Genomic DNA, 25,530 nt, shown 5'->3' with positions numbered 1-25,530 from the left:
AAATGATTCGCCTGTTTAAAAATTGTAATGGATCCTCATGATCCTTAATATAGAGTTCAAATTCCTTTCATGAAATGTCTTATTTCTTGCCCTGACAACCTCCAACTTCCTATCCTCTACCTTATTTCTTAATCTATCCGTATTAAGTTATTTTCTCATTTCTTGACCTATGCAGACACTCTTTGTTCTGCTTAAAATACCATACACCAGCTTCTTCAGCTGGCAAACTCCAACTCATCCTGCAATTATCAAGTTATTTCTTTTCCAGCCCCTTTTTATTTCCACCAATTGGATTACATAACCCTTTTACTTTTATCTCATCCTTTGCTTACAGTATATTGTAATTGGTTTTTATTAACCTCCCTACTTCACTATATCGTAAGATTATGAAATATAAAACTATTTTGCCTTTGTATTTCCAAAATCTAACCAAATGTCTAGCACATAGTATACACAGAAATATACACCAAATTCAAACTAAAAATAGGAGAATAAAAGTAAGTAATGTAGCAACATAATATTCAGATTAAAATATATTAAATTAGATCATGATTTAGATTCACCTCTTTTATTCTTTGAAGCAGATGAGTAGAACATTGGCATTTTTTTTGAGTAATCAAATTAAAATTAGTTTGGGAGACTTTTAAAATTTAAAATCATCTACAGTTTGAAAGATACATAACCTGGTCTAAACAGCATTCTCAGGAAATTAAATTTGTTTCCAATTCTGTGGAGTATTTATTTACATTGTTGAGAACCAACAGAAAGACCATTAAATTGAGAACAAAAAGTACAAAAACATGGAATGTACAATTCTGGTTCCTCAGTTGGGAAAAAAGTTAATAGAGCTGTAAAATGTTTAAGACATTGTGCATATCAAACCCAAGGATAGGAATTAGATAGAGAATTCGTTTTTTAATCACATTTTAGAAATAAAGAGAACCATTAGCATTTGGATAAAGGAAACTTAGAACAATTAAAAAGTACCAAGTTTTGAAGGAAGCAAATTTATAGATCTTATTACTCTACAGGTAAAAAATAGAAAGAAAAACAAGAGAATTGCATACCCCAAGTGGCAATCTTGCTATAAATTCCAGATGAAGCAAGGGGATGAAATTAATTCAAACACCCATAAAAGTACTCTGAAATAGCACATTCCCACCTTTGACCAATGTGTTCAGGAGTGTTTCATGTCATCTAAGATTTGGCCCACATTCCTTCTTATTAAATTTTGTCTCAATTAACCTTTAAAACAAATCAGAAATTATAAGAAAATAAATAGCTACTTAATAATCAGAATGCATCTTAAACCAAATGAAATTCAGGTCCTCTGCCCATTTTTTGTTTTAGTTGTTATATGAGATCTTTACATAATTTGGACATCAGCCTCTCATTAGAGGTATTATTTGCAAGTATTTTTCTCTCATTCAGGTAGTTGTCTTTTTTAATTTATTGATCGTATCTTGAAACATTTCTTCCAAGAAGACACAGAAAGAACAACAATACATGAAAATATACTCAATTCCATTAACTATAAGGGAAATGAAAATCAAAGCCACAGTGAGATTCTACCTCATACCTGTTAGAATGGCTATAATCTGTTATCGAGTGTTGGAAGTAACAAGTATTGGAGAGACTATGGACAAAATGAAACCCTCATACTTTGCTGGTGGGAATTAAAATTGTACAGCCATTATGGAAAAACAGTACAGAATTTTCTCAAAAAGAAAAAATAGAGCTACCATATGATTCAGCAATCCCTTTTGGGGTATCTGCCTTAAAAACTGAAGACATCTATGAGTAAAAATATATGTACCCCCTATGTTCACTGAAGCATTATTCATGGTGATCCTTTAGTGGATGTTTGGATAAAGATGTGGTACATACATACAATGGAATTCTGCTTAGCCATAGAAAAGATGAAATACTGCCATTTGAGACAACATGAATGGATCTTGAGAATATCATGATAAGTTAAATAAGACAGGGGGAAAAAACAGACAAGAACCTTATGATTTCACTCATGTAAGAATATAAAACAAAAAACAGCAAACAAACAAAAAACTCATAAACAAAGACAACAGTATGATGGTTATCAGAGTATGGGGTGGGAGGGAGGCAGAAGAGGGTGAAGTGGGTCAAATATATTGTGATGAAAGGAGACTTGAATTTAGGTCGTCAATACACAATGCGATATATAAATGATGTATTATAGAGTTGCTGTTGAAACTTACATAATCTCATTTAACAATGTCACCCCAATACATTTAACAAAATTAAATTTTAAGAAACCTCCTTTCATTGTGTATGTTAGTCTGTTTGGGTCTACATAAAGAAAAGGGTACAGTGGAGTGAATGTTCAGTACCCAGAGCTTCAGTATCCAGAATCCTGTTGGCCATATGCAGCTAAGCTGCTTAGACCTTACCCTGGCTTCTGAAAGGCTAGATGACAATCATGTGAAACACCCCTGGACAACTTATAGCTCACAAGTTAATATTGTTAATATTTAAAATTTAAAACACTATGGAAATTATTTTTTAAAGTTCTATTTAGTAATATTTTACCCCTTAGGTTTTAATTATCTATTTTCTTTCCCTTAATTTTTATATATAAATGAATACTGTTTTTATACTGGATTATTCTGTAAACCAACTTTTATAAATGAAAAACATGTCAAATGTAGAATATCTAATAGAATATTTCAAATAAAATTCTAAGTTAACATTTAACAGATAATATTATTCTTATTGATAGAATTTATTTTCTATAATAACTATGTGATTTAGAAAAATTTGCAAGTTCCTTTTGCTGCAGCAACTAATTTCCAGGGTCTGAATTTAAAAACATGCTTTTTAAAATCCTTTTCAGAAGAAGACCATTATAAACTTGAATTGCCCCCCTGAAAGCATGAATGACTGATTCTTTCATTATTAGCATTAAAACTGAGACTAAATGAAGTTTTAAAATACCTACTTAGCCTTAATTAATGCAAACTATATTTGTGGAGTTCCTCAAATTTATTCTTATTACCACACAAATTTACTTATAACATTTGCAAAATTTGACACAACTTTTATACCAGTGTGGTATTTTAAAAAGTGCAAAATTCACTTTTTTCTTATGCTTCAGGGATAATATTTATGTCTACCCACAGAAAAACTTGCAATTTTTAAATATAACATTTAAAGATACATTTGGGATTTCATTATACTGATAAAGAAATAACTCCACAGCTATGCATTCTTTCAGCACATTAAATATTCTATTCAAGAAATGAAAAAAATCAGAGAACCTTCATTTTTTTTTTACCAATGAAAATTTCATCATAGAAAGGATTTAGAAATTTATTATAAATTTTTATCCAAAATACACAATTTTAAAAATGGATAATAGAGATTTAAATGACTATTTAATTTAACCTGACTTCAGTTTTCTGATTTGGGGGCAAAAATAATAGCTTCATTAAAAGCCTTATTTTTAAATGATTGAAGTGACTCCTAGAACACTATCATCATTTCAACTTCTTACTTAAGACTACTTTATATAAGCTTCAGGGGAGACTAAAAATTATTTCATCACATAGCTCCTGGTAATATACTCCAGCTTGTTCTTTAACCATGGGAGACACTAAAGTTATGTGTACTTTTACTACCCCACCCCCAGATTGCCTAAACTCTTGTGTACTCTGAAATATGCATTATGTTCTCCACTCTACAAACGTTATAAAGGAAGCACAACCACTGAATTTCAGTCGTTGTAGGCAGCAGTATAAAATATCCATTATCATAGTAGGACATAGCAAAGAGAGAACCTGTATCTTCACAATATTATAAATTACGTCTAAAGAAAAAAACATACATATGTTTAAACATACATACACATATGCACTTCACATTTAGTGAATGGGAATGAAGTTGGTTAAGTTTGAGTTCAGAACACCATCCTGCCTGCCTGTGACCTTTCCCCTGGGAGGGGCTTCCAATAATTAGGCTTTATGCTCACTCAATCACTTATGCTTGGAAATATGTTTTTGTGTGTTTTTGTTGTTGCTGTTAATATGTTTTTATTGATTTCAGGGAGAAAGAGAAACATCAATGATGAGAGAGAATCATTGATTGGCTGTCTCCTGGGTGCCCTCAACTTGGGATCATGCCCGCAACCTGGGCATGTGCCCTGACCAGGAATCAAACCTTGACTCCTGTTCAACACACATAGTTCAACACTCAACCACTGAACCACACCAGCCAGGCAGAAAGATGCTTTCCTAACAGGACATGATAAACCAAATTATTTTAACATGTAAATAATGGATAAGAGTTCTATCACTATTTGCCAAAGATAGGTGGTTAGTTTTGTTTTGAACAAGAGAAAAATTGTTTTAAAACTAATTGATCTTAATTGTATACTTCTTTCCAGAATCAATGCACAGGTAAGAAAGGAAACACATTTATTTTTCTTTTCTTTTTTTAGAATCCTTTTTATCTATTTATCTTTATTGTTGAAAGTATTACAGATATCCCCTTTGTTTGGAAATGAGTGCCCAATGCATGGGAGAACATATTTGGCAATGATACATCTGATAAAGGGTTAATATCCAAAATATATAAGGAATTCATACAACTTAAGAAAAGGAAGACAAACAATCTCATTTAACAATGGGCAAAGGACATAAATAGACACTCCTCCAAAGTGGTCATACAGAAAGCCAAGAGACATGAAAAAATGCTCACTCAGTAATCATCCCAGAGATGCAAATTAAAGGGCAATGAGGTATCACCTCACATCTGTCAGAATGGCTATCATCAACAAATGGCAAGTGCTGGTGAGGATGTGGAGAAAAGGAAACCCTAGTACACTGCTGGTGGGAGTGCAGACTGGTACAGCTACTGTGGAAAACAGTATGGAGTTTCCTAAAAAAGTTAAAAATGGAACTCCCATTTGACCCAGTGATCCCACTTTTTAAAATATTTATTGTTGAAAGTATTACATATGTCCCCTCCACCTCCTCCTTTCACGTCTTCTAGCCCACCCCATTCTCCCACCCCAGGCCTCCACCACCCTATTGTCTGTGTCCATGGGTTATGCATATATGCATACAAGATCTTTGGGTGATCTCTTTCCATCCACCCATGCACCCCACTTTCCTCCTGAGATTGCACAGTCTATTCCTTACTTCTATGTCTGTGGATCAATTTTGTTCCTCAGTTTGTTTTGTTCATTAGATTATGTACAAACACTATGCAAGACAGCAGGGTGAAATTATATCACATAAGCAGTGACCTATACTACTTACATATAAAGTTGGCCCTAAATCCTGTCACAATATACTTCCTGTGCTAGCTTACATTTCACCTTGTCTTACACTGAAATCTAATAGGTTCAGGAACTAAATATAAGCAACTATCTGAAGACAATACATTTTTTAAAATTCCTGAATTTTGATGAAGATTAGATAACATGAGAGAGAGAGACAGAAAAGCTACAACTAAATGTTTTCTTTTTAACAGCTCACTGGTGTTTCAATGTAATAACGTTCTTCGCCTGGATGCCTACATGCAGTCCAGCTAAAAACTGTTAACTTTGGTTTCTATTTGTTCCACATTAAATCTTAAAATGCTAAGTAAAAAAGCAAATGGTGATAATGTTACTGCACTGACTGCTGAAATAAATTGAATCTTATTACTTTAGACATACAGCATGAGTTCATGTTTGTACTTCAAACATGAAATCACAGGAATGTTATATTAATTAATGTTTTCTGAAATCAGACATCACAGAAAAAAACCAAAATGTTCCAAAACTAGACTACTGAGCAAAAATGATAATTCTCTCACCCTGGCTCATTTCGCTCAGTGGTTACTAGGTCAGCCTGCGCACTAAAGGATCAAAGGTTCAATTCCCATTCCTCTCACATCCTTTCACCTCTCTCTCTCTCCCTCCTTCTTTCCATTCCTCCCTCCCTTTCACTTTTTTTCTAAATGGAAAAAACAACAACAATTATTTATTTAAAACTTTTGAACACTTTTTCTAAATTTCTAGAGGCTTCCTAAGTAAAGTAGAAAAAAACAGCAATATCATGAATCAATACTGTTGATTAAATAGGCTGAAAGAATAATTAGAAAATATATTGCAATCAAAATCATACACTCGTATTTGGAAAGGTGAATTCTCAAGTTCCAAAAGATTTTAACTTTTGGTATAATCCATTAGCAGGACATAAAATCATTTACATATTTTAATGAATCTTTTATTCTTATTTGTAGAGTCAATACATGGAGAAGAATTTTATGGGTTATTAAAAGTTTTTAAAACACCAAATGACACAAGACAAGTTCACACTTTTGTATTAAGTTACTGCAATAGCTATATACTCCAAAAAGTTACCTCTATGACCATTGTATGCAAGTGATCATCTGATGATCTGGTGTGGACATAATTCAATTCGTTAACAGTTAAATTTAATGAAGAAGCTAACTTACCGGTGGATCAGCCCCCTTAGAACCAGTCAGACCTCCTGTTAGGGATTCGAGATCCTGAAAAGGGGAGAGGTGTTGATTGTAAAATGCTACTCAACAGCATGGAGAACTTCCCAGTCCCACAGTGCAGAATTTTCTTTAAGCTACAAACTTAGTAACTCAGTTACATTTGTTTTGTTTTTAGACCATCTTGCTATACAAATTCTATACAAATAGCCTGTATCTAAAAATGTAGATTTGTTTCCAACTCTGTACAATCTGTAAAAACAAAAAATATAAATAGACGAAGTATTCCTGACTATACGGAAAAAGGCTCTAGGTGGGAGAGCAGATGTTTTGTTCTCTGAGGAGCTGAAGGAAGTGCAGAAAGGAAATGAGAAAAAAATTAATGAAACTTCAATATAATATGTCATTTTCAAGAATACTAATCCCATGGAAAATGCTGACCCTACAGATATGATTCAATCACCCATAGTCTGTCTATTATAAAATAGGGGTATAAGGGTAGTATAAAATAGGATAGCTTTTTCTCCCTCCTCTTCCTTTATCTTTCCTTTCCTTTCCCTTTATTAACAGGATGTGTAAGTAATTGATTCATCAACTGTATGCGTTTAGCCTTATGTTCTGGCTAAGATTTTGTTGTAGTTCTCAGTTGGCCAGACAAGAACAGAGACTTTTAATCCAGCCCTGGATTTACACGCCTCGCCACCAGGAATGCCGAGACTGATGCATTAGGTCTCAGAAACCCTAGGATGATACACACCCGGTCACCCTTTGACCGGTCTCAGAACACTGGCCACCCTGTCCTGAGGACAGTAATGAAGACATTCATCAAGACCCAGGACCCCCACATGGACTCAAATTTCAGGACTGCAGTTCACCAGAACCCTGCTCTACACTCCTTACCCATTCTCTCTTCCCGACTCCCCTATAAAAGCTTATTTCTAACAAGTTTAAGGGGAAGATGGATGTTAAGGTTTTCACCGGTCACCTTTCCAGATTTCCAGCTTCTGATATTAAGCATATTTATAATCTAATCCCTGTCTCTTCGTGTTGACTGGATAGTGACGGTAGTAGCATCAGCACTGGACTCCGGTTTCATACATAGACGAAACTATAAACAGATATGGATAGATTAGCTCATCTTGCATCAGTCACCACAGCGGATCACGCCTGAGTAGACCGATTGTCAGAGGCATTGCCAGGGGAGAACCCCGTGGTGCTGTGACACGCTGGAGAGCATGCTCAGTGCAGGACAAGCAGGGCTCCGCCTGGTCATTGCAGGGCTTTGCTTCCAGGTCTTCTAATCACAGGACTTTTCCAAAAGAAGCTAAACGTCCACGGTTTTGAGTAAAATCTCTCAGGCTGTGAATGTTTGCAAGTGTTTTAATTTTAAAATCATGGTCCCACACCTCCAAAATGAAAAAGCAAATAAACGAAAACTGTCTGCTCAAAGGCTGTCAGGAGTTTGGGGTTATCTTGAAAAGTTACATTATTTGCTAAAAGTTTCTTTTGTGTGATCCTGGTCACTTCTTATATGTTTGCATCTCATACATTCAGGATTGAGGAGCCTGGGGGAATATTGTTGTATTAAAAAAAAAAAAATCAAATGAAAGATAATTGAATAAAGATAGAAAGAAGAAAATAGATACCTATGATCCGAGAAAAGGCCAACACTTTGATATCAGGAAGATTTATGTTACTAGTTCATTGGGACTTCATCACAGCATTTCCCTGATTATCTCAAAAAAAAAAAAAAAAGAGGAATCTTTACAACAAATATGGAGCTCAAAAGAGCATGTGAAGAAAACACTGAAGGCAGGGGAGAGGGAAGGGATGGTGCAATGCAAGCTTCCATTAGGAGGAGCTGACTTTAAATGGGAACTCAGTGGGTGATGAATTTCAACATGCATATTTTATTAGGGCCATAAATGACAAGAAAAGCACAAGGGATGCTAGCCAAAAAATATTAAGCTGTCTTCTCTGTAATGGATATATTGTATATAATATGTGTTCATATCCAGCATTTCTTTGGGGAGCCCTCCTGCTCCCTGACTTCAGCTCCACAAAAAGGCTTATAAAAATTGCTTCAAATGTTGTAGGAGCCTGCCAGAGAATTAAGGCAATTTCGGTTCTGGAAGATCTAATGGTATAGTCTAAGTCCTCAATTTTATTGTTTGAGCAATGTTTGATACTAAATGTTCTCCCTGCCTTCAAATTTTAGATTGTTTCTGGCTCTCAAAACCTAAAAGATCCTAATTAATACTTTCGCATTGTTCTGTTTTTAAAATGTTCCCCCTCTCCATCCTGTTAAAATTCTTTATTCCAATACCATGCACACTATAAGCAACCAAATCACCTACATTATTAGATCTTGCATAATCTTTAACATTTCTGTTACGGAGCAAGTCCCCAAGAGATGGACCACCGAAGCCAATTTGATTAAGCCAGCAAGAATTTATTACAGATTCGAATCCGGGCTCAAACCATGGCTGACGCAGCAGCTGGCAAACACCCAGGTAAGAGCCCCGATGGAGGGGCAGTCCCTCCTCTTATACCTCCCTTCCCATTCCACGGCTGGTTTGTCACTCCCTGATTGGCCCCTCAGGACAAAGAACTGGCCTTATCTCTTGGGCTGGCTAGGCCGACTGTCACAGTCACAATTTCTATTAAGTCATCTGTAAATTATGACCTTAAAAGTAAAGTATAAAACATATTCATAAGTTGCCAAATAAAATTAATATTCCTTATAAATCCAAAGATAGCATAATTTTTTTAAATGTTTCAGAATTTTAAGGCATGGACTGAGACGATTTGGTAGTAAAATGGCTAAACTATTGGGTGAACAGGAAAACACACAATCCATTTTCTTGTTATGACCATGACTAAAAAAAAATTTCCAAATTATATTCCTATGAAAGGTTTATTACATTTACAATGAAAGAATATTATGTTAAGTACATTTTGAGTTAATACCTTTTGTTCTTCATAGAAAGGAATATAACTTAAATTAATAGTAGAATTGCTGATGGTATTACCAGGAGTAGAGAAATTGATTCACTTTTCAAAAGTATTTTAGCCATTTGATGCATTTTGTCCTAGTGTTAAAAGTTCTATCACGAATTTCTTGCTATCATAGATAAACTGGGAAAATTTTTCAGGCTTCCCAATCTTAAGCTTTTCATGATAGTCATGGTCCTGAGAAAAATAAAGCAAAGGAGAATTTAGAAAATAAATAGAAATGCATTGACATTTATGGTTTTTAACATGTTGAATTAAAGCAAACTCTGAACTTGTGGCTGTAAACAGAGTATAGATGTACATTTCTATTCCATCCACTTGTTTAATTGAAAAACTTTTTTGACCTTATGTTCTACTTTGAGCATAAGTTGAAAAAGAGTGTCCTACTTGGACAGATACCCCTGTTAATCACTTTTCCTCTCTCAAAAAAAAAAAAAAAAAAAAAAAAAAAAAATTCAGGTATGAATAAGCATAAGTGTGTATAAATGCTTTTTTGTGATAAAATTAATAGTTAAATAAATAATTATTTTGAGATGCTCTGAACATAATTAAAAGTGAGTAAATCTTTTTTATGGTTATTAAATATTTTACCTATTAAAGAAACCCTTGACAAATGTATTTTTTAAAATCTATTTTTATATAGATAGCAAGCAAAGGGGACATCAAAAAGTAAATACATTGATATCCTAGAAAATTTTTAAACTAACTAGTAATATTTGATTTAAAAAAATTAAAACAAACTGACTTTTTACTGTTACAGAATTTATTAACTCGATTATACTTCGTGCTTTAGATCTAATAGCTAATAAAATAGCTTCCACTTACTGAACATTTACATTCCAGGCACTCTCTTTAAATGTTTTATCATATTATAAGCAGCCTTATATGTGTGGATGAAAAGGGCCCACATGCTAACCTGACAAGCTCAGGGAGGGCCTGCAGAGTGGCCTTGCAAACTCAGAGACATAAAGTAACCACAAAGGATGTCTGAAATTAAAACTTTCTTACTTAAAAAGCAGTCTATGGTAGGTAGTCATATTCTAGGCTGGTACCTTCCCTGAGAAAGATCAATCTTGACCTTAACTGAGCCTATTGTCTTTTTTTGCATCTACTATAATATAACTTTGGAATGTCAGGGTAACTTCCCTTTTTCTGGACCCTTCAAGGCACAATCAATGCCCTGGGGCAGAAACCACAAATTCCCTCATTGCTAATGTCATCTGCTGTTGTTATTGTGTTAAATGGTGACTGTTAACTATCCTGTATCCACTTACATAAAATAAGTAGAGTCTATCCTTTTACTTTTTATCCAATCCCAGAGGTTTCTACCCTCTTTGCTTTTTTCCACCTCCCTAATCTATCACCAGTGGATTTCATGTAACCCACTTACATCTCTTTTTTTTTATTATTGTAATATATAAAATAAGGCAAAACTGCCATTCCCAGGAGCCTTATCTCCATTCCTTCTGAGTCTGTTTCCCAGCAATTGTCAACAGTTTGGTTCAAATAAACTTGCACAAATTCTTCACAGATTTGAATGTTTCTTGTGTTAACACTAGTGGCCCGGTACATGGAATTTGTGCACGGGGTGGGGAGGTGTCCCTCAGCCCAGCCTACACCCTCTCCAATCTGGGACCTCTCAGGGGATGTCCAACTGCCAGTTTAGGCCCAATCCCACAGAATCACAATCTGCTGGCTCCTAACTGCTCACCTGCCTGCCTGCCTGCCTGCCTTATCGCCCCTTACCATTCTGCCTGTCAGCCTGCTCACCCCCAACTGCCCTTCCCTCCTGGCCTGATCAGCCCTAACTATCTCTGCCTCTGCCCCACCACCATAGCTTTGCCTGGAAGGATGTCCAGAAGGTCTTCTGGACTAATTAGCATATTAACCTTTTATTAGTATATATGTTAGTTATTTCTTTTCTCACTTAACAAGTTAAGAGTTTATATAGTATACCAGGTATCACACAGCTACTTGCATGATGCCAAACCTCTGTTTTTAATACTAGTTGTAAAGGAACAGCTTCACCCTGGCATCCTGGTGACTTCTCACATATCCACAAAGGCAAGGCTATTCCATAGGCTGGTGGAATCCCCTGTGAGCCACCCAAGAACATGACAAGGTAGATGGTCTTATGAAGAGCCCCCACACGGCTGTTTATCATTCTCCTCCCTGGCACCAAGGAGGCATGGTACTGGCCACCTCACTTTTCTCCAAACCAGATCCATTTGCAGTCTATAAAACTGCCTGCGTGAAATATGGAAATAGCTCTTGCCAACAGAGCAACTCCCCTGCTCATATTGTTTACATCTGACCCATCCAATTCAGAGGAGTGCTATGGAACTAGGGACCAGGGCCAGAATTGGAGAGAGGCAAGTGATGTGCTGAAGGTGTAAAATTTAAGGAGGCACTCATTCTAAGTGTCATGCAAGTGCTGACCCTGCACTTGCAGGACCCTGAAATTTAGTATCTCCTTAAACGTTGTGCCCGAGCAACCTCATTCTTAGAGTCCTGTAAGAACCGGTTTGGCAGTTACACAATACAGGAAAGTGAGGGACTCCTTAAACTTTGTATCCTAAGTCCTTTACTTGGCTCACCCTTGTCCTACCTCTTCTAAGGACATGGAGAGCTGATGCCACCATGACTTTGTTTATGCTGTATGTGCAATAAAATATTTAAAAATCTATTTGGACTCGTTGTCTCCTTTATAAAAGTCAAATTTATAGACGTGTAAAAAGACAACCTGGCACTTGCCTGCATGCTCACAGACTGCTTGCTGCTTAGTACCAGTAAAATAGAGCCTCTGCTGTATGACTTGTGATCGGCTGCACAGAAACAAACAAACAAACTAGGACCTATTAATTATATAATCAACTTTCTTTCTTGAAAATAAACTTCAGGTAATGAAAGTTTCACTTCTTTCTTCCAAGGTGTCAAATACCTATGTGAGATCGTTAGCCAGCCCTTGACACAAACTGTGTAGAGTCCGTCTCTTTTATTATTGGGCAGCTCTGTTCCCAGGATGGAAACCTGGTAATCCGAGGCTGACCTGTGAATCAGAAGTCTTAAAGCTTTGGAAGGTTGACCCGCAGATGGAGTGAGGCAATCAGTGTCAGAGCTACAAGTAGAGTGAGATTTGAGAGCATCGTGGGGCCTGGGTAACACCTCCCCACAGGTTTAAAATAAACTCCACATTATGCTGAACTGATGCTTTGGTTTTTCCATCCGCACCCCCTCCCTATGATCCGTGTGCCAATAGTTAACATATTTTTCCCTTGACAGACAATCTGAGTGATGGAGCTATGGGGATTAATCATGTGGTTTTCAGTGCAAGTCATTAAGTTTAGATGTAAGTCCTGCTTCTTCTGTGTAGAGGTGGGAAGAGGATATTGGAATTTGGGGTCTCTTTCAAGGCTATTGCTGGATCCTAATTTTTATTTCTGAAGAGTTATGGTGAAGAAAAATGTGTTAAAATAGTTTGGATGTCAAATACATTTAAAATTATGAAAATAAGATTATAAATAGTCAATTGAATTTGACATTACACATGCCACAAGACCCAGAACATCTATATATATATATATATATATATATATATATATATATATATATATATAAAAGCCTAATATGCAAATTGTCCCCTTGGGAATTTGACCAGGAGACAGGGAGTTCAATCACTCTCTATGATGTATGCTGACCACCAGGGGGTGGCGCAGAATGAAGGAAGGCCCCTGCTGGCAACCAGAAGGCCCCGATGGGCACTGATCGCTGGCCAGGCCTAGGCACCCTACCTGTGCACGAATTTCATGCACTAGGCCTCTAGTCTTTACTATAAACATGATAGTCAATTTAAACTTTATATCAAGTTTTCAAGAATTATTCTTCCAAAAAAATAACTTTATGTAATATGAAGATACTTGAAGCATAACAATTTTGCTACCAGCTATGAGTATTTAAAATTTGACTTATGCATATTTATAATTTGGGACTATTTTAGAAATTCTTTAGAGGAAAGTGATTATATTTTAATATAAAGTACATGTTAGTGTATTAGACATTCTATGAAAGTATATTAGTACAATCATTTTTTATTGAATTCTTGTTTTCAAAATTTGTTTCAAAGCCTTTAAATTTATTTAAAGAGATTTTATGTCTGAAGAGAAGTTTTCACAATTCATATACTCAAAATATCAAAATTAAGCATTTCTCTCATCCCTTTTGTTGAAAATTTCCTGAAACTATTCCTCATCTCCCATTTCTCTTGAAGCAGTTTGCTGTTCCCACTACATCATTGCAACCTGTTTTATCAAGATTGCCAATGATACTGAGTTGACTGAATAAATTGTCACTGCATCATTATAATATTCCGCGATCTCTAAGCCATATTTGACCCAGTGGGCCACTCCATCCTTCCTGAAATACTTTTTTTTCTCTTGGTTTCAACTTAGTTTCACCCTCTATATCAATTTTTTAAATACCATGTATGTTGATGAATTGTGAATTCATTTCAGTCTTAACTTCTCCTGTGAGGTCCACAATGCCAACTTCAATCTTCACTTGCAAAATCAAACTTGATTTCCACCTGCACATCTCCTCTAAATTAGGCTCTTATCCCACTGCTGTCCATCTTGACATCGTCACTCACTTAGTTTCTCAGTTGCAAATTTATCAGCAAATCCTGCCAATTTTATCTCTAAAATATGCCTTGAATTTGACTATTTCTTACCACCTATATTCACATCATCCTAATCCCTTGTGATTTCAGGGAGAGGGAGAGAGATATGGAAACATCATTGATGAGAAAGAAGAATTGATTGGTTGCCTCCTGCACATCTCCCACTGGGGATCGAGCCCACAACCCAGGCTTGTACCCCAACCAGAACTTGAACCTCAACCTCTTGGTTCATAGGTCCACATTTAACTACTGAGCCTCACCAGCCATGCCCCATTATTCTTAAAATAAAATACAAGCTTATTACTATGTCTAGCAATGCCCTTTGGTGATCTGGCATTGGCCATAACATTGATTTCTTTTTCACCATTAACCCTCTCACTTCATGCCACCAGTATCACTGGCTGCATTGCTGTTTCACAAACAGTCCAAATATGGCTCCTATCTCTGGGCCTTTGCACATGCTTTTCCTGCTGTTTAGGATGCTTATTCCTTAGATAGCCTTCTAGTTAACTCACTTCATTCAGATCTCTAAGTTTAAGTATCAAAATCTCAGACAAATTTTTCCTAATGAGTTGTCTAAATCAGTGAAGGTTTCACCCAGAAATAAATTGCACTCAAAAAACATTATAAAAGAAGGTTTAATAAAAAGTATATTTTATAGAAGTATGGATGGCTTAGTGAATTGAGAAGAAAGTTGAGGTCCATGGGCTATTAACAGCAGGAGATCATAACTACCCATAAGCCCAAAGAAGTAATAAGGCAAAAGAACAATATTGTAAGGAGTCCAACAAAGGGGGAACAACAGCCTCTAGAACAGCTTGCCACATAGTGAAAGCTCAATAAATACTTGAATGAATGAATGAATGAATGAATGAATGAAGCACAAATTAACATTTTTATACATAAAAAGCTGAGAAGTCTCAAATTATGTAATGATTAAGTATTTTTCATTTTTGTATAAATGCATCATTTTGAAAGCATAGCTCAAGGCTATAGTGTTTGCACAACAATTCTTTATAGAATGCCTGAATGAACAAACTAATGAATGACTTACCCAGGAACACATAACTGGGGAATGCTGAAAAGAGTCTTTAAAATCCCAAGTGGTCTAACCTCAAGCTCGGTGTGCTTTCTATTTCATTATGCTTCACTAATAAGATATCCTACTAAAGGAAAATGCACTCAACTCTGTATTGTCTCCTTTGGAGGAAATACATTTTATATATCCCAAAATTTCCACTTCATTAGAAGGAAAATGTACAAAATAATTCAATAGGCAATAAACAATACATTACATTTATTTTTCTGGCAAAATGCTATTATTACTACAGATTAAAGACCTGATACCTTAACCATTATACAATGAATAAATCAATGCTTAATATTGATAAAGAGTTCAAATAGCCGAAAATGGTTTGGCTCAGTGGATAGAGCATCAGTCTGCGGACTGAAAGGTCCCAGGTTCAATTCCAGTCAAGGGCATGTGCCTTGGTTGTAGGCACATCCCTAGTTGGGGGTGTGCAGGAGGCAGCTGATTGATGATTCTCTCCCATCGATGTTTCTTACTCTATCCCTTTCTCTTCCTCTCTGTAAAAAATCAATAAAATATATTTTTTACAAAAAGAGTTCAAATATATTAAACTAAAGGTCACTACTTTATTTTTATGTAACATCTCATGTAAGTAGTTTCACAGCACTGGGAATGAGTAACAGTCAGAAGACAATATTTTTTTTTTAAATCATTCAGTTTTTTTCACACATTGCTTAATAGAAACTGTCTTTCATCACAGCTCTTTGAGGCAAGCATCCAAATAATAAAACTGAGTTTGTTGATGAGGCATCTTTCTACTCTACCAGATTTAAGCTGCTAGTGTTGCCTTGGCGACTTTACAGGGAGGCAAAGAAATAGGAGGAAGCACACACAACCAATTTTAGAAATCATCTTTCCTATGGAAGCCAGAAGGAGCCCTATTTAGCCATTAGTTGTGTGTTGTTTTTTTTAATGACTAGACTTTTACTTTGAGCATATTCCAGCTCAAATCTGAATTTTTCTTGAACTACATAATTAATGCCTTCAAAAAAAGAATGATTGAGTCTCTGTTATGACTGAAGCACTGCTGGACACTGAGAACATGATGATGAATAAGTCAAGGACAAAGCTTTCAAAGAGTTCAGATTTTAGTACAGACTCAGAATGGCAAAGACAATTTAGTCAACAAGCATATAGCGAATACATAATAAGTGCAAGTTGCACACCCAATCTGGTGCATGGAATCCAGACTTTATGACATGCTCTCTGACTTCAGGGATCTTTCATCTTAGAGTATGTCCATCTGCAGAACAACATGAGGAAGAATTTTGAGAAATAAGTGTTAAAATTATAACAGGGGCTGCGAGGGCTACGTTTTATAGAGTGAAACCACATTTGAGTTATTTCTTGTTGCTAGACTTTTCATTTTTGAATGCATATTGGGTAAGTTTGTCCTATGAACTTGGCTGGGTAACATAATAACTAACATTTATTGAGGATTTACTGTACTAGTCATCACACTGAGCTCTACGGCCTCATTAAATAGCATCCTAGCTCTTTTACCTGGTATTCTTCTCACCATTTTTAAGATGTGAAACTGAATCTTTAAGAGTTTAAATAATTTGACCAAGATCATACAGTTAATAGGTGTTCAAATGTAGACAGGCTGACTCCACAGGCAATCATTTTTAACAATTGTGCTCTCTTGCATAAGTTGAGGTATATATTATAAAAGGGAAGATTTATTGACATGCCACATAGCGACTTGAGAGAAAACATACTCATTTAATATTTGTATATGAATGAAATTGCAATGGTATTTTCAAGACACAGATATTTTTTTCTGATAGAAAAGAAAATATCCTTGTCTGATCTATGGATATGAGCGTTAATACTATCAGATTTAGCAAAAAAGTAAAATTCCAAGGATTTTTTGTTATATATTTCTAATTTCTAAATATTCACCTCAAAATCAAACCTAAACAGGCAATATAATATGTATCAAAGACAATTGTGTCAGTGAACCATGGAATAGGGTTGTCTGAAGAAAGTGCTAGATTTAAGGCTCATTTTTATTTCCATGGAGTGCTCTCTTTGAAGCATTTTCCTTAAGGAAATTTTTGAATTGATTTTATCTTGTCTACTAGAGGCCCGGTGCACAAAATTCGTGCACGAGGGGGCATCCTTCAGCCCAGCTTGCACCCTCTCCAACCTGGGACCCCTTGAGGGATGTCCAACTGCCCATTTAGGCCCGATCCAGGACTGCTGGCTCCCAACTGCTCACATGTCTGATTTCCTGATTGCCCCTAATCGCTTCTGCCTGCCAGCCTGATCACCCCCTAACCACTCCCATGCCAACCTGATTGATCTCTAACTGCTCCCCTGCCAGCCTGTTTGCCCCCAACTTCCCTTCACTGTCAGCCTGGTCAACCCTAACTGTCCTCCCCTACAGGGTTGATTGCCTCCAACTGTCCTCCCTTGCAGGCCTGATCCCTCCCAACTGCCCTCCCCTGCTGGCCATGTTGTGGTGGCCATCTTGTGTCCACATGGGGGTAGGATCTTTGACCACATGGGGGCAGCCATATTGTGTGTTGGAGTGATGGTCAATCTGCATATTACTTTTATTAGATAGGATTTTCTTCCATGACTATTTTGTCCCATATGGCTGATAAAGGCAACTTTTTGCTAAATCCTGATTTAGTCTCATTCAGTTCCTCCTTGCCAACTTTCACACATCAATGTTTCCTTATTATCTCAAACTCCATATGTCCAAATCAGACATCATCTCTTCTCCTCTGCCATTCTATGGCCAACTGTTCCCATTTGATTTAATTATTCAACACTTTTCCCTGTTGGTATTTACCTTAGAAATATCTTCTCAGTCTATCCCCCCCCCCTTTTTTTTTCAATAACCACTGCATTCACTACCTTAGTTCAAAGCCTCTTCTTGTTTTTCCCCATCCCGCCCTAATTTTCTTCAAAATAATGTCTTTTGTGAGTTATTTTTTGAGTTATTTTTTTTTTCACTCTCACCCTTAAACTGGAGGACAGTAGCATTAGTGTCACTGGAAACATAGAAATGCATATATATATATATAGCATCGGTTTTGGGTGTATTGCTTAGTGGTTAGGCAGTTAGGCAATGATATTCTTTCCCCCAATATTTGCTTATTCCAGAAACTGTTTAACAAGTCCTTCAAGTGAGTCTGATGTAGGTTGAAGTTTGAGAACCACTGCTCCAGAATGTTGTATTTCAAATGCATATATGTATAGGTTACTTCTTAATAAGGTCCTCATTCTTCTTAGGAAGAAAAAAATAGCAAGATCTTTCATTATAAAGTTCACAACTACTTTTCTCATTTCACCCTCAACACTTCCTAAAAGAGATATTATACTCCTCTCATAATACACTTTATTCCTCCTCTTTGTGTTTTTTGTTTGTTTTTGTTTTAGTATTATGCTTTTGCACCACAGCTCCTTCTGCCTAGAAAGTCATCTCTCTCCTCCAGATACATCTTACGCACCCTTTGAGACCTATCCCAGGCTTTACCACCTCTTAGGAGACTTTCTTGAGAGTAATTGTTCTACTTACTGTTACTTCCAGAGGATCTTGAACTTAACTCTGTCATGACTCTTAGTCCACCATTTTATAATTTTCATTTTACTCATTTATCTTTCTCAAGCACTTAAGGGTTAAACAACTTATCATCTCTTATCCTCAGAAGTTATCACAAAGAATGACCAAAAATAGTTAAAGGAATTAAATCCATGTCGAATTTAGCTTCCCCTGAAATCCTTCTAGAGGGAAAGAATGAACTGATTTGGCTGACATTGGTAGTTGGGACCACTTTGAAATGTGCTTTATTCTATATGAACAGATTTGAATTATGTTTATATTTGGCTTTGTTATTGTAAACCAGCCACTGAGAAGCTGATTATCTTTGAGTTTACTTTAGAAATTGAAATTCTGAATGGCAAGACAACTGGTTATATATTTTTTTTCAAAATAGCATAAGCACTGTCCCAAGAGACCCTGCCAGAGGGGTAGCTAGCAGCACTTCAATTCTGCTCAAACCTGTAAGATGCAACAAATGCAAGAAAAAATATAGAGATCAAGAGAATACTGTAGGACCAAGCCTGGCCTCACTAGTTATTAACTGTGTGACCTTGGGCAATTTTGTTCTTCATCTAAAATAAGTTAATCTAAGTCCTAGTAGGTACTAGGAGGATCTTAAGAGGATCTTAGAATATTATGAAAGTACATGGAAAGCTAATATTGATAGCTTATAGTAAATTTTAAATTAATATTAGCTATTATTATCCATGGAATCATGCACTGGCACAAACTGGGTTACACATGAATAAAATTAAGATAGGTTATGGGACTGAAACTGGTTTGGCTCGGTGGATAGAGCGTCGGCCTGCGGACTGAAAGGTCTCAGGTTCGATTCCGGTCAAGGGCATGTACCTTGGTTGCGGGCATATCCCCAGGGTGGGTGTGTGCAGGAGGCAGCTGATCGATGTTTCTCTCTCATCGATATTTCTAACTCTCTATATCTCTCCCTTCCTTTCTGTAAAAAATCAATAAAATATATTTTTTTAAAAAGATAGTTATGGGTACATATTATAGGATATGTGTTTAAATATTCATGCATTAGAATGCATGTACATAATTCCCAGATATAAAGTTTGGCTATAATCACCATTAGATTTCTGTATTTTGCCTGAAAGGCAAGAGATTCTGTTTTGTATTTTACCTCCTCAATTAGCCCTATAATTTTCATGTATTTCTATGACATTGTTATAAGTTTTACACTGTCATTTAAAAATATATCATTTTTATTATTTCTTTGAGCCATTGTTTTGAGAGTAAGAATTATTTATTGGATAAAATCCATAACAGGAACCTATACACATTTTATTCCTCTTTCATTGAGTATCTGGCATCACCTGGTTATGGACCATGGTGGACAGCTTTGAACCTGTCTGAAATGTTCTCTAGCAACTGAGAGGAAGCATCTAACACTTAAAAGAGAATATCAGAGTATAACCCTAGATACATATCATTTATGGGAGTTTTATCTATCAGCCTTTGCTGGTTGAGAGTCAGAGAGGCTTAATTACTGTGATCTTAGTTTACAATGAAATCTGCAATTAATTAATAATGCTTGATCTTTCCCTTTCTAACACAAAACACAAGTATATAACAAGGGGGGAAATGAAATACCCTAGACTACTTTTTAAAATCAGGTTTTATTTATGAATCATTAAATAATGACTTAAAATATTTACTTGGTTAAAAAAAAAAAAATGAGATTAACACTGGCAGGCTGCTCAGTGGTTAGAATGTCTGCCTGCTCACTGAAGGATTCAATTCCCAGTCAAGGGTGCTTACCTAGTGAGAGGAATTGAGAGACAGGAAAGGTAGTCCAAGGGGGAGGAAGACATACTTAACAGGTGGAGATAGCTCCAAGCCAGATTGCTTATCTTACATTCATAGAGGACAGAGGAATGCTACAGGATAAGGGGGAGGAGAAGAGGGAGGCACCCAGGTGAGCCTTCAAACTTTGGAACTGATACCCTATAAGGACAGAGAGGGCAAGTAGGCAGTTAGGAGAGCACAGGGGACATGAATTAAGGAAGGGTTCAATTAGAAAGTGAGATGTTCAGACAAAGAAGCTACCAGCATATACAAAGCCTAAGACAAAGGGACTTAAAAGGACTGCTCTTGCCAAAACCGGTTTGGCTCAGTGGATAGAGCGTTGGCCTGCGGACTGAAAGGGCCCACGTTCGATTCCGGTCAAGGGCATGTACATTGGTTGCTGCGGACACATCCTCGATAGGGGGTGTGCAGGAGGCAGCTGGTTGATGTTTCTGGCTTTCTATCCCTCTCCCTTCCAACGTGTAGAAAACCAATAAAATCTATTAAAAAAAAAAAAAAAAGAAAGAAAGAAAGAAAAGACTGCTCTTTTCCCATTTTAGAGGAAGAGAGAGGCTTTCTCCATTAGGAGACCCCCTTTGGGGGGTTTGTATACACTTACAATAATCTTCCACATTTTTACTAAAAAGCTTTTGGTTTGCAAATTTTATTATTCACACTTCGCAGGACAAGAACCCACAAGAAGAGTCAGCTCACCAAATTCCCATCTCAGTAGGTTGTAGGTTTGATCCAGGGCCCTATTGGGTGAATACAGGCAGTAAACAACTGATGTGTCTCTCTCACATCAATGTTTCTTTCTCTCTCCCTGTCCCTCCCTCTTCCACTCTCTCTAAAATTCAGTGGGAAAAAATACCTTCACATGAAGATTAACAAAAAAATAAAGGAGATTTTCCTAATGCCATATTTTAATAGGAGAATAAAAAATGTCTGTCTTTTTCAACTGTTATTATCTGCAGTTCCACTGAATATTACACCTTACGGCCATTTATCATTTTGCTTTATAAATAAATGCAAGGAAGAATTGCTTTAACTAAAAACAAAATCAGAGCAAATATCATATATTTATATGTGATATTTCTAATAAATATTATCTATCTAACTCTTACTAGATTTTAGGCATTAGGCCAATTCACATAAATATATTTATATTTATATCTATATCTATATCTATATCTATATCTATATTTATATTTATATTTATTGTTGAAAGTATTAGAGATGTCTATAATACTTGACCCCCACCACATTGCACCTGCCCCTCCCCACCTTCACCGCACTATTTTCTGTGTCCATGGTTATGCATATATGCACATAAGTTCTGCAATTAATCTCTTATTTTCTAATGTAGTCATGGAAGGTGGTAAAAAACAAACAAAATATTTCAAATTCATTAACTTTACACTTTCAGATAAATTTGGTATGAGATTTTTCACCTAAATATTAAGTATTTCATGTCCATGCCTTCATTTTAGAAATACTAGCCCTGCAGAAATCAGATGGAACTGGGGGAAGAGATGGGAAGTAGGAAAAAACAGCAATGAGTAGCACTATCTAAAAACAGACTTGCAAAAATTTCAGAAAGAAGTCTAACTTTAATGTAAGTGATGTGCAAACTAATTCCCTTTGCATTGCTTTTTTCTTTGGGGTAAAATTTACCACAATTAAAACCACAGAAAGTATGTTTGAAATTCATTTCCTGTACTTAAATGATTAATGAAGATTATAATGGTAACCAGAAATAGCAATAAGACATAATTTATCTATTTTTCTTCTGGGTAGTTCCATTTGAATTTATGCTACCAGGATTCTGATATGAATCAATGCAATTTCAACATAACATTCTCAAAATACTATTAAATGAAAGAAAATGAAACTGACTAAAACATATAATAAAATGCACTGATATTATGCTACTAAACTAATTGAGACTATAGCCTAATTTGAGAATCTTCCAAACTGGAAATTTAGTCAATGGCAGAATGTTCAATAGTCAATATATGTTGTATAAACAGTATTGCTTTCTTTTTTTCATCTGATTAACTTTTTAGGAAATCAAACAAATCTCTATTTATGCATTCATTGTTTGACTCTTTCATATTCCCTGACCATGGATTGAACCCACAATCTTGGCATATCAGGATAGCGCTCTAACCAACTGAATTACAGTTACTTTTTAATAGTAGGGCAGCAATTACTTTTTAATAGTAGACTAGTTTTATTCTTTTGCCTCTAGCATCCCCAAAACTAAATTGTGAATTCTGAATGAATAATACAGTAGCTATATATAAAACCCAATATTGAAACTAGAAACTTTCTCTAATTTAGTTTGGCCCAAAGGTCAAAAACTAAGCTATGGTGACAAGTATCCCTACATTCTCAAGTAAGGAGCTACACAAGACCATGCTAAAATCTTACCTAATAATAGGCAAACATGTAAATTGACTGTACCTCTGTTATGCCACCAGCCAATGAGGAGTAATATGCCAATTAACCCAACAAAGATGGCAGTTAATTTACATACACAGGCACCAAGTGACAGGGGGATGCTTGTGTCATCACCATGGCAATGACAAAAGCGTTCTGCCCTACCTCCAGTCTCTCAGGGCCTCTGGGCAGCATGGGAAGGCAGGGCCGGAGTAGAAAGAGGCGGCTCCAGGGCCTGAGCAGAAAAGGGGTTGGGCTGGAGTGGAAAGGCGGTGCGGGCAGCCAGGGAAAGGAAAGCACCAATCTTTGTGCATCATTCTATATAAAAGGTTCTAGAAGAATTAATAAGTTGGTATAGTGGGTAAGAAATATCCTAACATATATAAAAACCTAGGGTCCATAACAACCAAAGGTTCAACTGAACACCAGAAGTCAGTCCTGCAGTCTAGATTGCCAAGGCGACCCAGCACTGACTGCCACTGCTGCAGGCATCCTGACCCAGCACTGACTGCCCAGGGGGCTGCAGATCAGGCCCAGAGAGAGGTCTGGAGAGAGAAGCAGGGTCTCCATGGCATCTGTTGATCAGCCCTTGTCTCTCTCTTTCCCTCCAGACCTGGCCAGCAGCCACACCTCTCTTTCTCTCTGGGCCTCCAGCGGGGGATGCTGATCAGGCCACACTTCTCTGATCAGGCCTGGAGATAGGCCCAGAGATGCTAACTGGTATAGAAACCAACCAATCTGAACCAAATCTGGGTGAACTGTGAGGAGCCAATGGCAGCCAGGAGGAGGAGCTTCTGACACTGACTGGCATAGAAACTGACTAATCAGAACCTAATCTGGGTGAACTGCAAAGGCAGAACCTAAGGTGGGTGCTGAGGAGGGCTTTTAAGGGCAACAGCTGTTTGTTGTAAGGTGTAAGAAAGCAGTTCAATTTTTTATTGATCAGTTTGGCAGTGTAGTACATATGGCTGTGTGTGTGTGAATACATTCCACATTTTCTTTACCCTTTCATCCATTTGAGTCTTACCTATATCTCAGCTGCTATGAATGGTGCTGCAATAAACATAGATATACTAATACCTGTTTGAGATCCTGATTTTAATTCTTATAAATAAATACCCAGAAGTGGAATTGCTGGATGATATGGTACATCTATTTTTAATTATTTTGAGCAATCACCATATTGTTTTCCATAGAGGTTCCAGCATTTTGCATTCCCACCAACAGTGAATCAGGATTCCAATTTCTTCACATCTTCACCAATAATTGTTTGTCTTCTCTATGTCATTGCTTTTTAGGATGTTTGGCATCTTCAGACCTGGGCACCAAAGTCTGTGCCTGTTTCTTACTGACTAACCTCAAAAAACTAAAAATCTCTCTCTCTCTCTCTCTCTCTCTCTCTCTCTCTCTCTCTCTCTCTCTCTCTCTCTTCTCCCTCTCTCTCTCTCTCTCTTTCTCTCTCTCTCCCTCTCAACCAGATTTGGGCTATATAGGAGGGAGAACATCTTGAAAGGTAGTTGAACCCAAGAGAACTACTTAGAAGGGTTAATCAACCATGCCTTGGTAGGAATGAGTGAAATACCAGAAGTGAAGGAGTGAATTAATTTTTGTTGCTGCTTTAACAAATTATTACAAATGTAGTAGCTTAAAACAACACAAATTTATTCTCTTACAGCTCTGGAGGACAGAATTCTATAACTTCAGGAGAGAACTAATTTCCTTGCCTTTTTCTGCTTCTGAGGCCACCAGTATTCCTTGGCTCATGACCCCACTCTCCTCCAAAGAGCATCACTCCAACATGTGGTTTCATTTTTCACATCTTTTTCTGACTCTAAGCCTCTTGCCTTCCTCTGATAAAGATCCTTATGATTACATTGGATCCGTGCAGGTAATTTAGAACAACCTGCCCATCTCCAGATCCTTAAACATGCCTGCAAAGTCCCTTTACCATGGTAGATAACATATTTGCAGATTCTGAAAATTAAGAAATGGACATCTTTGAATCACAGAAACTATAAAGATACCTCAGATTCAAAACGGCACTCTCTTGATCAGACTGTGACCTCTGTCCACTAAATTTCTAATTATTCATGTTAATGTATATATGCCTTATATTATAACCTTTTGTGATTTTTTTCCATATAAATTCTAACACCCGTAGCCAACATTTATCTACAACTCACTGTCTTTGTAGGCTCCAAATAATTATGTTGATTCAAAAACCCCCCAAACCATGGAAATATGCATGAAGTAGGCAGTTGGAGTTTCCTGTCTGGTGGAAGCCAGGCCTTCGTAAGGACTATGCCAAAAAGTATTATTCCCTTTCAAGTCCGAGAATCTGAAATTTTCCCATTATACATTCTTCTTCTTTTCTGTCATTGAAGCCTTAGGCATTATTAAAACACTTATTGTAATTAGTCACTAACACTAACTAAATCATTTCGACAGAGTCTACCCAATCTT

The 25,530-nt window shown here is 36.5% G+C and overlaps 1 protein-coding gene across 13 annotated transcripts in view; it reads right to left on the bottom strand.

Annotated features, from left to right (window-relative positions):
• The window catches only part of PPFIA2 (PTPRF interacting protein alpha 2), a 421,613-nt gene that overhangs the window by 331,817 nt on the left and 64,266 nt on the right, over positions 1-25,530 (bottom strand). For all 13 annotated transcript variants that reach the window (XM_084878850.1, XM_084878843.1, XM_084878856.1 and 10 more), the window contains one exon: positions 6,481-6,534. In XM_084878850.1, coding sequence (XP_084734976.1) covers positions 6,481-6,534 — 54 coding nt within the window. The remainder of the gene's footprint in view (positions 1-6,480; positions 6,535-25,530) is intronic.

This window comes from Pipistrellus hanaki, assembly GCF_964339955.1.
Source record: "Pipistrellus hanaki genome assembly, chromosome: 3".
Taxonomy (NCBI): domain Eukaryota; kingdom Metazoa; phylum Chordata; class Mammalia; order Chiroptera; family Vespertilionidae; genus Pipistrellus; species Pipistrellus hanaki.
The sequence above is the reverse complement of the archived record's forward strand: the minus strand, read 5'-3'. Positions and strand labels throughout refer to the sequence as shown.